Genomic DNA, 13,966 nt, shown 5'->3' with positions numbered 1-13,966 from the left:
CATCAGGCTATAATCTGATTTCTCAACAAAAACCTTACAGGCCAGAAGGGAGTGGCATGATATATTTAATGCAATGAAAAAGAAGGACCTCAAACCAAGAATACTCGACACGGCAAGGTTATCATTCAAATTTGAAGGCAGGATTAAACAATTTTCAGATAAGCAAAAGCTGAGAGAATTTACCTCCCAGAAACCACCTCTGCAGTGAATTTTGGAGGGACTACTAGAGACGGAAGTATTCCTAAGGATAAATAGATGTCACCCAAGGGACAGACAAAGAATACAGAATATGATTCATAACATACAAAGAATGGAGGAGGAAGATAAAGGAGCAAAAACAAAGAACCTCTGGGTTGTGTTTGTAATAGTATACTAAGTGAATTAAATTAGTGTTATATATTAAGAGAATTACCCTTGAACCTTTGGTAACCATGAATCTAAACCCTGCAATGGCAATAAGTACATACCTATCGATAATCACCCTAAATGTAAATGGTCTGAATGCACCAATCAAAAGACATAGAGTCACTGAATGGATAAAAAAACAAGACTTGTCTACATGCTGTCTATAAGAAACTCACTTCAAACCCAAAGACATACACAGACTGAAAGTAAAGCAATGGAAAAAGACATTTCATGCAACTAATAGGGAGAAAAGAGCAGGAGTTGCAGTACTTGTATCAGACAAAATAGACCTCAAAACAAAGAAAGTAACAAGAGACAAAGAACACTACATAATGATAAAGGGGTCAGTCTAACAAGAGGCTTTAGCCATTATAAATATCTAAGCACCCAACACAGGATCACCCCCATATATAAAACAAATACTAACAGAATTAAAGGAGGAAATAGAATGCAATGCATTCATTTTAGGAGATTTCAACACATCACTCACTCCAAAGGACAGATCAACCAGACAGAAAATAAGTAAAAAGACAGAGGCACTGAAAAATATATTAGAACAGATGGACCTAACAGCCATCTACAGAACACTCCATCCAAAAGCAACAGGATACACATTCTTCTCATGTGCACATGGAATGTTTTCAAGAAGAGATCATATACTAGGCCACAAAAGGAACCTCAGTACATTCAAAAAGATTGAAATTGTATCAACCAGCTTCAGATCACAAAGGTATGAAACGAGAAATAAATTGCACAAAGAAAATGAAAAAGCCCACAAACCCATGGAGGCTTAATAACATGCTCCTAAATCAATGGCTCAATGACCAAATAAAAACAAAGATCAAGCAATATATGGAGACAAATAACAATAATTCAACACTGCAAAATATGTGGGGTGCAGCAAAGGCCGTGCTAAGAGGGAAGTATATTGCAATACATGCCTACCTCAGAGAACAATCCCATATGAACAGTCTAAACTCACAATTAATGAAACTAGAAAAGGAAGAACAAATGAGGCCCAAAGTCAGTAGAAGCAGGGACTTAGAGCAGAAATAAATAAAACCGAGAAGAATAAAACAATAGAAAGAATTAATGAAAGCAAGAGCTGGTTCTTCGAGAAAATGAACAAAATAGATAAACCCCTAGCCAGACTTATCAAGAAAAAAAAGAGAGTCTACATACATAAACAGAATCAAAAATGAGAAAGGAAAAATCACTACAGACACCACAGAAATACAAAGAATTATGAGAATACTATGAAAAATTATATGCTAACAAACTGGATGACCTAGAAGAAACAGACAACTTTCTAGAAAAATACAACCTTCCAAGGCTGACCCAAAAAGAAACAGAAAACCTGAACAGACCAATTAGAAGCAAGGAAATTGAATTGGTAATGAAAAAACTACCTAAGAACAAAACCCCTGACCATATGGTTTCACTGCTAAATTTTATCAAACATTTAGTGAACACCTAACACCCATCATCCTTAAAGTTTTCCAAAAAGTAGAAGAGGAGAGAATACTCCCAACCTCATTACAGACCCCTATCCCTGATGAACATAGATGCAAAAATACTCAACAAAATATTAGCAAACAGAATTAAAAAATACATCAAAAAGATCATCCATCATGATCAAGTGGGATTCATCCCAGGGACGCAAGGATGGTACAACATTCGAAAATCCATCAACATCATCCACTACATCAACAAACAGTAGGACAAAAACCACATGATCATCTCCATAGACGCTGAAAAAGCATTTGACAAAATTCAACATCCATTCATGATAAAAACTCTCAACAAAATGGGTATAGAGGGCAAGTACCTCAACATAATAAAGGCCATATATGACAAACCCACAGCCAATATTATACTTAACAGCGAGAAGCTGAAAGTCTTTCCTCTAAGATCGGGAACAAGACAAGGATGCCCACTCTTCCAGTGTTTATTCAACATAGTACTGGAGGTTCTAGCCACAGCAATCAGACAACACAAATAAAAGGCATCCAGATAGGCAAGGAAAAAGTCACACTGTCCCTGTTTGCCAACATGATATTGACATAAAAGTCTAAAGAATCTACTCCAAAACTACTAGATCTAATATCTGAAATCAGCAAAGTTGCAGCATACAAAATTAATACACAGAAATCTGTTGCATCCCTATACACTAACGATGAACTAGGAGAAAGAGAAATCAGGAAAACAATTCCTTTCACAATTGCATCAAAAAGAATAAACTACCTAGGAATAAACCTAACCAAGGAAGTGAAAGACCTATACCCTGAAAACTATGGGACACTCTTGAGAGATTAGAGGACACTAATAAATGGAAATTCATCCCATGCTTCTGGCTAGGGAGATTTAATATCGTCAAAATGGCCATCCTGCCTAAAGCAATCTACAGATTCAGTGCAATCCCTGTCAAAGCACCTACAGCATTCTTCAATGAACCAAAGCAAATAGTTCTAAAATTCATATGGAATGACAAAAGACCCTGAATAGCCAAAGCAATCCTGAGAAGGAAGAATAAAGCAGGTGGAATTATGCTCCCTGACTTCAAGCTCTACTACAAAGCCACAGTAATCAAGACAATTCAGTACTGGCAGAAGAACAGACCCACAGACCAGTGGAACGGAATAGAGAGCCCAGATATAAACTCAAGCATATATGGTCAATTAATATATGATAAAGGAGCCATGGACATACAATGGGGAAATGACAGCCTCTTCAACAGATGGTGCTGGCAAAACTGGACAGCTACATCTGGAATGAAACTGGATTACTGTCTTACCCCATACACAAAAGTAAACTCAAAATGGATCAAAGACCTGAATGTAAGTCATGAAACCATAAAACTCTTAGAAGAAAACATAGGCAAAAATCTCTTGGACATAAACATGAGCAACTTCTTTATGAACATATCTCCTGGGCAAGGGAAACAAAAGCAAAACTGAACAAGTGGGACTATATCAAACTAAAAAGCTTCTGTACAGCAAAGGACACCATCAGTAGAACAAAAAGACATCCTACAGTATAGGAGAATATATTCATAAATGACATATCTGATAAGGGGTTGACATCCAAATTATATAAAGAGCTCACACACCTCAACAAAAAGCAAATAAGCCAATTAAAAAATGAGGAGAGAATCTGAAGACACTTCTCCAAAGAAGAAATTCAGATGGCCTACAGGCACATGAAAAGATGCTCCACATCGCTAGTCATCAGAGAAATGCAAATTAAAACCACAATGAGTTATCACCTCACACCAGTTAGGATGGCCAACATCCAAAAGACAAAACAACAACAAATGTTGGCAAGGATGTGGAGAAAGGGGAACCCTCCTACACTGCTGGTGGGAATGTAAACTAGTTCAACCATTGTGGAAAGCATTATGGAGGTTCCTCAAAAAACTCAAAATGGAAATACCATTTGACCCAGGAATTCCACTTCTAGGAATTTACCCTAAGAATGCAGCAGCCCAGTTTGAAAAAGAAACATACACTCCTATGTTTATCACAGTACTATTTACAATAGCCAAGAATTGGAAGCAACCTAAGTGTCTATCAGTAGATGAATGGATAAAGAGGTGGTACATATACACAATGGAATATTATTCAGCCATAAGAAAACAAATCCTACCATTTGCAACAACATGGATGGAGCTAGAGGGTATTATGCTCAGTGAAATAAGCCAGGCAGAGAAAGACAAGTATCAAATGATTTCACTCATTTGTGGAATATAAAAACAAAGAAAAAACTGAAGAAACAAAACAGCAGCAGACTCAGAATCCAAGAATGGACTAACAGTTACCAAAGGGAAAGGGACTGGGGAGGGTGGGTGGGAAGGTAGGGATAAGGGGGGAAATGGGGCATTACGATTAGCACACATAATGTAGGGGGGGTGACACAGGAAAGGCAGTATAATACAGAGAAGACAAGTAGTGATTCTATAGCATCTTACTATGCTGATGGACAGTCACTGTAATGGGGTATGTGGTAGGGACTTGATAATGGGGTGAGTCTAGTAACCATAATGTTGTTCAAGCAATTACACATTAATGATATCAAAATAAAAAAAATTAAAAAACTCCCTTAACCTCATAGTTTTAAAATTGAGGCAATTCAAAAAAGATTTTAATAAATTAGTAAAAAGTAGTACTATTTGGATGATCCTGTTGTTGTGATATGACTGCATCAGCCTGTAATGTCTGCATCGCTCTTGATGAAAGAACCGGCCTCCCACTATCCTTTGGAGCAGGAGAGATACCTTGGATATCAGTCCACATATTGTACCATGTGGAACTATTCTTGAGCCTTCCTTAGTGTTTGCTGTGGTTCCAAGCACTACCCAAGGGGCGAGCCCCCTCTATCCTGGTGGGCCAGAGATCAGAACACAGTGGGTCAGGTTAATGGGCTTCAAAGTAGCAACAATGAAGTTATGTGATTTACTTGAGCATTTAGACACCTGAACCAGTGAAATTAAATGCAAATATCCTTCTATGGTCATCAGCAAGTTCATGCTCACTCCACTGAAAGTATTCTTAAGCCAACGACCTTGTATGTGATACTCTGCTCAGCATTTTGTGGTCACCTTCTATTTTGCGTTTTGCTTGCTGTAATATACACATTCAATCACAAATGTGATGGTCATTCCTACTGAGATTTTTATTAGGTTTGCCAATGTCTTTCTTGGTAGCAATCATTAATAGATGGGAATTACTCTCATCAGCACTAACAATTTTTTACATTAAGTTAATGTGGACCCTCTAGGTTTTCCTTCAGATGTCATTTTAACCATCTTGACTCATTAATACATACACTTCCTTGGATTCTTATCTCTTGAGTTTTCTCTCCACCATTCTTAAGTCCATGAAGAAAAGGGTATGCAAATTTAACTCCTACCCACAGTACCCTGCTCCTTACTTTCTCTAAGTGATTAAATTTTAAGATTTATCTCTCGAAAGAACTTAACTGTTTCTACCAATCCACCCTATTACCTCCCAAGAAGTTATTAGGAACAGTGAAGGCATTATTTCCCCTTCACCACAAAACCAGCAGATTACATGACTATAAATCCCATGTATTTTTTTCTCAAGGGTAATTTGAGAACAGAGCTTATGTTTAGCAAAATGAACCATGATTTCTAACTGGCAATAGCCAGTCCACCAATAAAAATAACCAGTTTTACCTTAAGTTCCCATCTACTCAGTGGGGCTGTGGAAGCAGGAAAAAACTCATTACAATGGGCTGTAGGACTGATACCCTCATGACTCACACAAGCGAAATACGCTAATTTCACAAACACACATGCTTCAAAGGATAAGCCAACAAAGCCTCAACTTTTTATTCTATCAACCAGTATCCTGGATTTTGACACTACCTTTAAAATCTTCAGTCAGTTCACAAAAACAGCATTCAAGACTTTCTATATCCAGAGAAAGGGGCCGAGAGGCAGAAGATCATCAGGCCCCGGGCTGCTTTTGATGGGAAAAGTAGTAGACATTTCTTTACAAGTCTGTGTCAGTTTTTAACTTCACTAAAATGCCTTAAGCTCTTCACCATCCCCAAACATTTCACTATGGAATCTGACAGAAAAACACATCTCTCATATACATAACTCCATGGGGTCAGGAGGGCCTTATACAGGCACCAGCCAAACTCTTTATTCAGCCAAAAAATAGATTCCTGACTCAAGTTTTTTAGCAAGGAGATACACAAAACTGAGTGTCTTGGCTCTTCCTCAAGGTGAGCTGGCTGGACTTTAAGCACTGCCCATGATAAAGGTGGATTAAGCTCAATTAAGAAAGTTGCTCCTATCTCTGAGTAGTAAATGAGCTACTTCGAAGAATCCAGGGATGACCACATCTCTTCCCTCAACCAGACATGGCCAATTCCTCATTCACAGTTACATGGGAAGCATAAACTCTCTAATGAACTTTTCTCTTTAGGTGTGCGGAGATGGTCTGGGAAAGATGTGGGATAGATTTTTTTATTCCCACTATCACCAAAACCTATGTACACACATAACCATTTTCAAGAAAGTTTTCTTCCCTGGTATCTACAGGATACCAGAATCCAGCCTTCCCAAGGCTGACAGACAGTGCCTATTAATTGTATAGCTCTGGTGTAGCAACATACATATAAGGCTCCCATTGTCTCACAAACTGAGAGGGTGGGGGCAAAGGGAACGGGTGCTCATGGGCATTTGTTTTTTGTCCTAAATCCAATCTACTCAGCAACACTCTTAGGTCCAGGGGCTGGCAGAGGTTCTGTGGGCAGGAGATGGTGAATGACCTGATGGTCCCAGCCCACTGTGGTGAGAAGGGAGTGATTGAGTGGGGACCAGGTAGCATCTCTCACAAAGTCTCTGTGGGCTCGGCTTCTAAACCTAGAAGAGGAAAAAGAAATTTGGACATGGTAACAGATAAGAGGAAAGAAGGTTAACACTTAGAGAAGAAACAGAACCCAAAATATCCAGGGCACACTTTTTTGGATATGGACACATAATTCACCATGTGGCCCTGTCACCAGGACGGCAGTGTAGCTATCCAGAGGAGTTCATCAGTCATCCAAGCCAGTGCCCCAATTTCATAGATAAAGGAATGGTAGCTAGAGCAAGCAGTGACATGGGCCAGGATGAGACAGCAAATCATGGCAAAGAAGGCCAGAAAATTCAAATGTTTTGTCTGGGGCCTTTCACGCTATAGCAGGTTACATTTCATGAATGTGGTTCTTTATATGAAAAGCTAGATTGTCCCCTCCTAGGAATCTGTAATTCCATCCACCACCACATTCACCCTCCACAAGGAATAGAGCTGCTGTGAGTCAGCCCAGGAAACAGGGAGACGTATGACAGACTGCCTGCTTCCAGCACCCTGCCTCCTTGAAAGAGACAAATGTTCTTTTCTGAAGTGAAAACGGACCCCATCACCCATTACTCCCCTCCTCGAGCCCTGATCACACTTACACCTCCGAAAGGCCTGCATCCAGCACAGCAAGTGAGCAGTCTTCACTGACAGAAGCCAGTAAGGGAGCCCTAGGAGAGCAGGGAAAGACTTAGGAAAGACCAAGGTCCCAAGGCAAAACCTGCTGAGCAAGGGCCCCAACCTCGACTCAACAGGGACCCAGTGGTGGCCTGATCCCCACTTTGGGTTAAGGTCTGGCTGCCACTTAAGTCCACATTACATGTCCTAAGGAGAAATGAGGGAAATGGAGCGAAGCCAGGGTTGACGATCCTGCCAACTATCCATCCCATCTGGTCCCTTCCTGCAGCTTCAACAATAGTACAGAAACAGGCTGTCACACAGTCCAATAAGCCCACAGTATCAATCATGTGGAGTGCTGAGTAAAAATAAGACCATATTTTAGGTATGTGCAGACAGAGACTGTATAACGCAAAAAAGGAATATGGCCTCAAGAGACCTGTAACTTTCTGAAACCTCAGCTAAAGCAGGTACTGCTTTAAGGAAGCACCTCGTTGGCTAAACTGCCAACAGAAGCAACCCCCTCACTGTTCCCATTCATACCCAGCAGGCCCTCCATGACAAAGGACAGTACCTGTGTGGGGAGAACACCAGCCCAGTGACACACTGGGAATGCACCACTGAGCTGAGGGCACACCTTGCACTCTTGGTGTCCACAAGGGACACAGTCCCATTCTCATCACCTACAGAGAAGAGGGAACACATTACATTGGTTAAGAACATTGGCTCTGCAGTCTATCAGATCTGGATTTGAATGCTAGTTCCTTTGGACAAGTTAACCACTCTGAGCATCAGTTACCTCTTTTGTAAAGAAGGAATAACTATTGATTGGGTGGTTATGAATTAATGGATGACAGAGTTATTATTTTAATCACCAACTATGTCTCACATGCACAGCCTCATCACCAGGAGTACACCACAACTATCCCTACTATACACCAGGATCCCCTAGGGAGCAGCCCACTTGCTGTGGCCCTCTGACTTATAGCTACGCCCAGAATACATGAGCCAGAGCCAGAGCAAACAGTCAGGAATCAAATCTACTGGAAAAAATCATGTTCCCCAAAGCTAAACTTAAACCACTTTCAGATCATCCCAGCTCCCCATCCCTCCATTAGCATAACTCATCTAGTACCTAAGTATGCTCTAGAGACTGACCAGCCAGAGCCTTGTGCATTACAGAGCAGCGCTTTCTCATGCCCCCCTACCCAGAGTCAGTATGTGGTGTGACACATTGCCTTACCAAAGACAAAGACCTCACTCTGCTGAGGATGCCAAGCCAGTGAGGTAGGAAGGTAGCCAGAGACACTGCAGCCTGCAAAGGACAAAAGAGGGGTCTGGAACAAGACCCAGAGCCCAGAAGAATCTCAAATGAAGTCACCCTACATCCCAGGAGCACCTTTTGTCAGTTTCCCAAACCCTGCTATGGCACCCATGTCTTCATCCTTGACCCTCAAAAATCTACATTTATCCATCAGCCTCCTGCCCTTTCCAGACATGAGTCCCAGGCAAATTTCAAGCATAAAGCATAAAGATAACAACTGGCCCCTTTGTCTTCCCTCTGCGAGGAAATGGTAAGTAAATCACCCGCCCAGGAACCAGCCAGCCCTTCCTCTTGGTACCTGCTGCACAAAATGGGGTCAGCAGAGCCTCAGTGGGAAAGAAAGAGACTATGTCCCTTATGTCGCAGTAACTGCACATCTGGCAATGCTGCTTTCACTCTAATGAAGGAAAGGCTTTTCCAGGTGGGTTCCTAGTACCACACTCCCACCACTGGCTCTCTCAGACTCACCCATCTGTGATGCTGGCTTAGGAGAGCGGATATCCCAGAGTAAAATTCTATTGTCCTAGATGAAGAAGGAAGAGAAAAACGGCTTCACAAACCAAAGAAGCAGCTGTCAGCCAGGTCTCCACAGGAGGTCTCTAGACATTGGCCTAGAGAATCTGTAGGTGGTTAGGGAACAGGAAGAGAAGGAAAGGCTATATCTCACCTCACCGCATGAAAGAAACACAGAGTCGTTGTGGGGTGAGGCAGCAACACAAGTGACCTGCCCGGAGTGAGCTGTGAAGAAAAGACAAAGAGAAATCTGACAGCATTAGCTGGAGGCAACCCAGATACTATCCAGGGTCCAGGGGTAGGTGGGAGGGGGTGAGAAACAGGGCAAGTCTCATGATGCAATTTAATAAATTTCATGAGAGATCCTGGACTAGACAGAATCTAAGAGGAAATGCTGATGGAGTTATAAACACTGAAAAGGCTTGGGAAAAAATAATTAGTAGAGACAACAAAAGAGAAATTAGGGGCTAAGACTAGTGAAGGAATTCGCAGACATCCTAGAACAGCAATTTTCACACCTCCAAATGGTATGGAACACGTTCAAGGGAGTTCCGTACACTGAGTTTTAAGGGAATAAATTTTTCCACTGTTCTCTCTCCTGAAATTCAACTGAGAAGCTGCCTGCAGTCTACTAGCTCTCCTTTCCTATCTCCATCTCACACCACCCATTCCCCTAGATAAACAGAACCCACACATCCCCCAAATCTTAACATGGAATAATTACCAGGAGTACAAAAACCTAGGGTATAAAACAAATAGGGCTTCTCCTAAGAGCCAAAGAGCAAACAACAGAGCATCTGGGTAAAATACAGTGAAGGGGACTGGCCCTGTCTCCCCCACACCACAAACATGAGGATGGTTCTGGTAATTACCTCTGTTTGTCTAATAATGAGAATTTTGAAAAATATGACAGATAGTTGTCAGAGGATACATGTAACAAGTTTATCTAAATTTTAAAATCAGGATTTTTCTGACAGAAAATAACTCTAACTTGGCCAACTGACTTAATGCAGGCTGGTTTGTGCCAGTTAGTTTACACAGTAGATATTTTGCATAAATTAAACGGGCTTAATCTGCAAATCCAAAATTTTGACAAAGATATGATTGAAACCAGTGTACACTAAATTATATGGCCAGAAATTACCTTCTGTAACTACTTAAATTATCAATTTAAAAATCTGTGAGGATATGGCCTTTCAAAATTCTTTCAGGAGGCCTATATGCTAAAAATTTTAAATATCACTATTATATGTTAATTATAGACTCTGGAAATCACCTTCCCTTAAGTCATTTCAACAGGCTTTCTGAGGTAGTCTAATTGGCTCTGCTCTGAGACAGAAGAAAGGGATCTAACCATGTTCTATAATTCTTTCCTAGCCCTAGAATCCATGGAAAGCCCACGTGATAAAAAAATTTCTCACTTGAGAAAAGCAAAGGTTTGGGATAAGTATCATAGGGAGGATTGTTGAAAAATACATGGTTCCTCTGCCCTCAAAGGATTTGGAATTCAGTGTGAAGGGTAAGACAGAAACACAAAGAACTAATGAAAAGGCGGGGTGGGAGACACACTACAAGAGTTGGCACTGACCAGGAAAATCCCCCATGTGTCTAAGAAACAAAAGCAAGTATAGTAGACTTCAGGCATCAGCATGTTAACTTTGTTGCTGGACTATTTCCCTATGAGCCTGGAGGTCCAGTATACGTATGAATTTGTGATTTCACTTTTGGTACATAATGTGAACGATGCACTGTGAAGTGAAAAAAGGCAGAGGGGCACTTAGCCACTGAGTGACCCAGGTGATCACCCAGCATCTACATCTCTGTTACACACGTATTAATGCTCTATACAGTATCTTCATGAAGATATGGCATAGTCATGAAGAATGGCTTCCAAAATAAAGCCAACTGCTAGCACTGTTAATGAAAGTGAGCAGAAAAAGGATCATTAATAGAAAGTAATGGTTCTCAGCAGAAAAATAGAATATGAAGGTGAATATTCGAGAGCTCAAAATTCACAGGTTTCAGGGTTTATTATACTTGGAGAAAGCCAAGAACCTACTATGACTGGATGCTTGAAAGGGAAGTGACAGTAAGAAGGGCTTGGATGGCATGAAAAGAAAATGGGAATTTAGTCTGTAAGCCACAAGAAATCAAAGAAAGAAAAAAGCATTACCAGTAGAGAGATGGGTGCCACAATCTGTGTGAGATAAAGCCTGAAAGTAAATGGGAGCATCAGAAATGGAAAGAAAGGTCAGTGACCAAATGGAAAATGACTCATAAGAACTTGGGGACCAACTGATAGGGGGAAGCAGAAGGAGGGGAAGAGGCCTGAGAATTGGAGCCTTATGTGACAAAGAAATTGAGGCCTTCTAAAGGAAATAGGGAAATAAAAGGGCAAGGGATAGACACTGTGGCCTGACTATAGTTTTAGAAGAAAATTATCAGGCAGGAGAGCAAGGAACTACCATCCCTAACTCCAAAGCAAAGTTCAAAGAGTCCAAAGAGCAGAATAAAAACAAAACAGCTAAGACCATGATCTAAAAGGAAAGTAAGTGCACTTACCCCGGTATGAATTCAGTACCATCTGCTGAGCAAGGTCCCAAACCTTGATACTAAAAAGAAAAAAAAAAAAAAGAACATTTCAACCTATACCATCCACATAAAAACATGTGTTCAAACAAGAATCTCCTTTAACTGACATGTTGTATGTCTTTGCCTCCTGAGCTTCTGCTAAGATCTATTTACAATGGATTACAAATAGACAGGCCATGATTAATCACTGGGTTTTTATACTTGCTTAAAATGTTATTTAATGAGGCTAACAGGATAGAAAAGACACCCAAAGCAGGTCTAGAGAGAGAAGAAATGAGAACAGGAACCCACCAGAAGTCTTTACTTCCACTGACAGCTTGAGTGCCAGAGCTCAGGACACTGACTGTAGACACGATGTCATCATGCTCATACTTGCAGAACTTACTGACAATTAGTGTCTCATTCTCGTCCAGCTCCCACAATTCAACAGCACCTGATGAGAGTGGAGTGGAAGTGAAGGAACAAGCTTGGATTACACCAAGACAGTAATTGACTTCTAGAATTCAAGTCATTTGTGTAAATATTTCCCATAAAAGCAAAGTTCATGTTATTAGTGGGTTTAGCTAACTTCAAAGCCATTTGGATTTATGCTGGCATTACTGCTTTCCTAAAAAGAGTCTAGACAATTAGGTGGGGATAGTAGTTTCTAGGAAAAGATAAGGAAAGATGGAGTGGTTGGTAAATATTCTGCTTCCAGTGAGAAAACACTAGAAAATAAGTTCCCAGGAGACAAGGATGATGTCTCCACAATTATCTGTGTAGCACTGAGGTCAGTGTGGTTAAATCTTCCCAATACTTTGGATACTAATAAATATTTGTTCAACAATTTGCATAGACCTCTTACAAGTTTTAAAAAAAACATGTTGAAAACTGAATGTCTCACATAGTGACTAAGAAAAGAAAACCCCCCAAAAGCTGTCTTGAATAGTAGGGCTCTAGCTCAAGTGTCAGAGAGGTTCAATTTTTAATGTCCCACTTTTATTCTTCCCCATGATGTGTGCCAACACCCAAATTTTGATTTTTTTTTTTTAAATGCCAAAGTCTCCATTGCTGAGCCTGACATTCAAACCAAAGAAAGCAGAATGAAGACATTTAAGAAGAAACAAATGGAAAGAAATCAAAGAGACTGCACTGATTGGCTTTGGCATCTTTAAGATCAAGATTACCCTTGGTCTGGGTTGCGGGATATAAGAGGATGTTACATGGAAGGAAAATGAATTTCTTAATTTCCAATCCACTCCGTATTTTGTTACAGATTTTGCTACAAAGTCCCAGCAGGCAATTCTGACTCTTGGAAACGTATTTCCCACCTAAATATTCTCCTTTAGGGGCCAACACCCTCAAGCTCCCCCAAATACTGAATATGGCACATTAATGACCGAGCACAGTCCGACCTATATCCCCAACCTCCGTCCACCTGTGGGGTTGAGGAGAAAATGCCTCACCTGAATCGGAAGCCACTATGATACCTCTGTCCCCCACCCAAGTGAGGTCAGCCACTCCAGCCTCGGTCTGGACTCCAGCGGAGCAGAAGCCTTCGTTAGGGGCGGCACAAGAGTCCTTGAACAGCCAGAGGGAGCCAGCCCAGCAGCGGCCACTCAGGCTGGAGGCCCCGAGCAGGAGCGACCCATCTAAAAGAGGTACAAGCTATCAGCGCGTGACACGAGGAAGGCCCGTCTCCATGGTGACTGCCCTGGTCAGCAGCGGCGTGGGTCTGAACTTGAGCTCAGGAACGCGGGGCACGGCTGGGAACTGAGCTCAGCCACACGAGACAGGCATCAGGATGGCTTGTGAGACAGTGGGGGCTGGAAAGGTTAGTCCCGGGAAGGGGCATCCCGGGCCGTGGCGAGCGCTCCCAGGCCCGGGATCTCGGCTCACCGGACCGGTACCGCGCAGCCTCCAACTGCCGCTCCATACAGGCGGGCGCATTAGGGGGAAGGTTCCACTCGCGGGCCGCCGGGGACACTAGCGGGGGCGGGGTTTCCTTCCGCATCTCCACTTAGACCCAAGCTGGACGGCGACTACAGAATCAGCTCCCGCGGTCCCCACGTGGTACTCCTCTGCGCTTCCGCCCCTCGCGACAAGCTACAGTCATTGTACATCTCGCGAGAATTATCTCTGCGGTTCCACTTCTTTCTCCCCC

The 13,966-nt window shown here is 41.8% G+C and overlaps 1 protein-coding gene across 1 annotated transcript; it reads right to left on the bottom strand.

Moving 5' to 3' along the window:
* Nucleotides 1-5,731: 5,731 nt before the first annotated feature.
* On the bottom strand, nucleotides 5,732-13,954 carry WDR77 (WD repeat domain 77). The gene is made up of 10 exons (XM_017652272.3): nucleotides 13,702-13,954; nucleotides 13,269-13,454; nucleotides 12,115-12,256; nucleotides 11,794-11,843; nucleotides 9,386-9,456; nucleotides 9,187-9,241; nucleotides 8,638-8,709; nucleotides 7,969-8,077; nucleotides 7,379-7,447; nucleotides 5,732-6,799 (listed from the first exon to the last, which is right to left on the bottom strand). Exons 1-10 carry the CDS (start codon nucleotides 13,814-13,816, stop codon nucleotides 6,640-6,642), a joined length of 1,029 nt encoding a protein of 342 aa, XP_017507761.3. The 5' UTR covers nucleotides 13,817-13,954; the 3' UTR covers nucleotides 5,732-6,639.
* Nucleotides 13,955-13,966: the final 12 nt, after the last annotated feature.

The sequence above is a fragment of the Manis javanica genome, chromosome 4 (assembly GCF_040802235.1).
Source record: "Manis javanica isolate MJ-LG chromosome 4, MJ_LKY, whole genome shotgun sequence".
NCBI lineage: Eukaryota > Metazoa > Chordata > Mammalia > Pholidota > Manidae > Manis > Manis javanica.
This window is presented reverse-complemented; position numbering and strand designations above follow the sequence as displayed.

Excerpts from the sequence above, each read along its gene's own strand:
- WDR77 (XM_017652272.3), bottom strand. The coding sequence starts at position 13,816 with ATGCGGAAGGAAACCCCGCCCCCGCTAGTGTCCCCGGCGGCCCGCGAG. Across the intron at positions 11,844-12,114 it reads AGTGGAAGTAAAGACTTCTG|TATCAAGGTTTGGGACCTTG; the intron begins GTGGGTTCCTGT and ends TTTTCTTTTTAG. Across the intron at positions 7,448-7,968 it reads CTGGTGTTCTCCCCACACAG|GGCTCCCTTACTGGCTTCTG; the intron begins GTACTGTCCTTT and ends CTGCTCTCCTAG.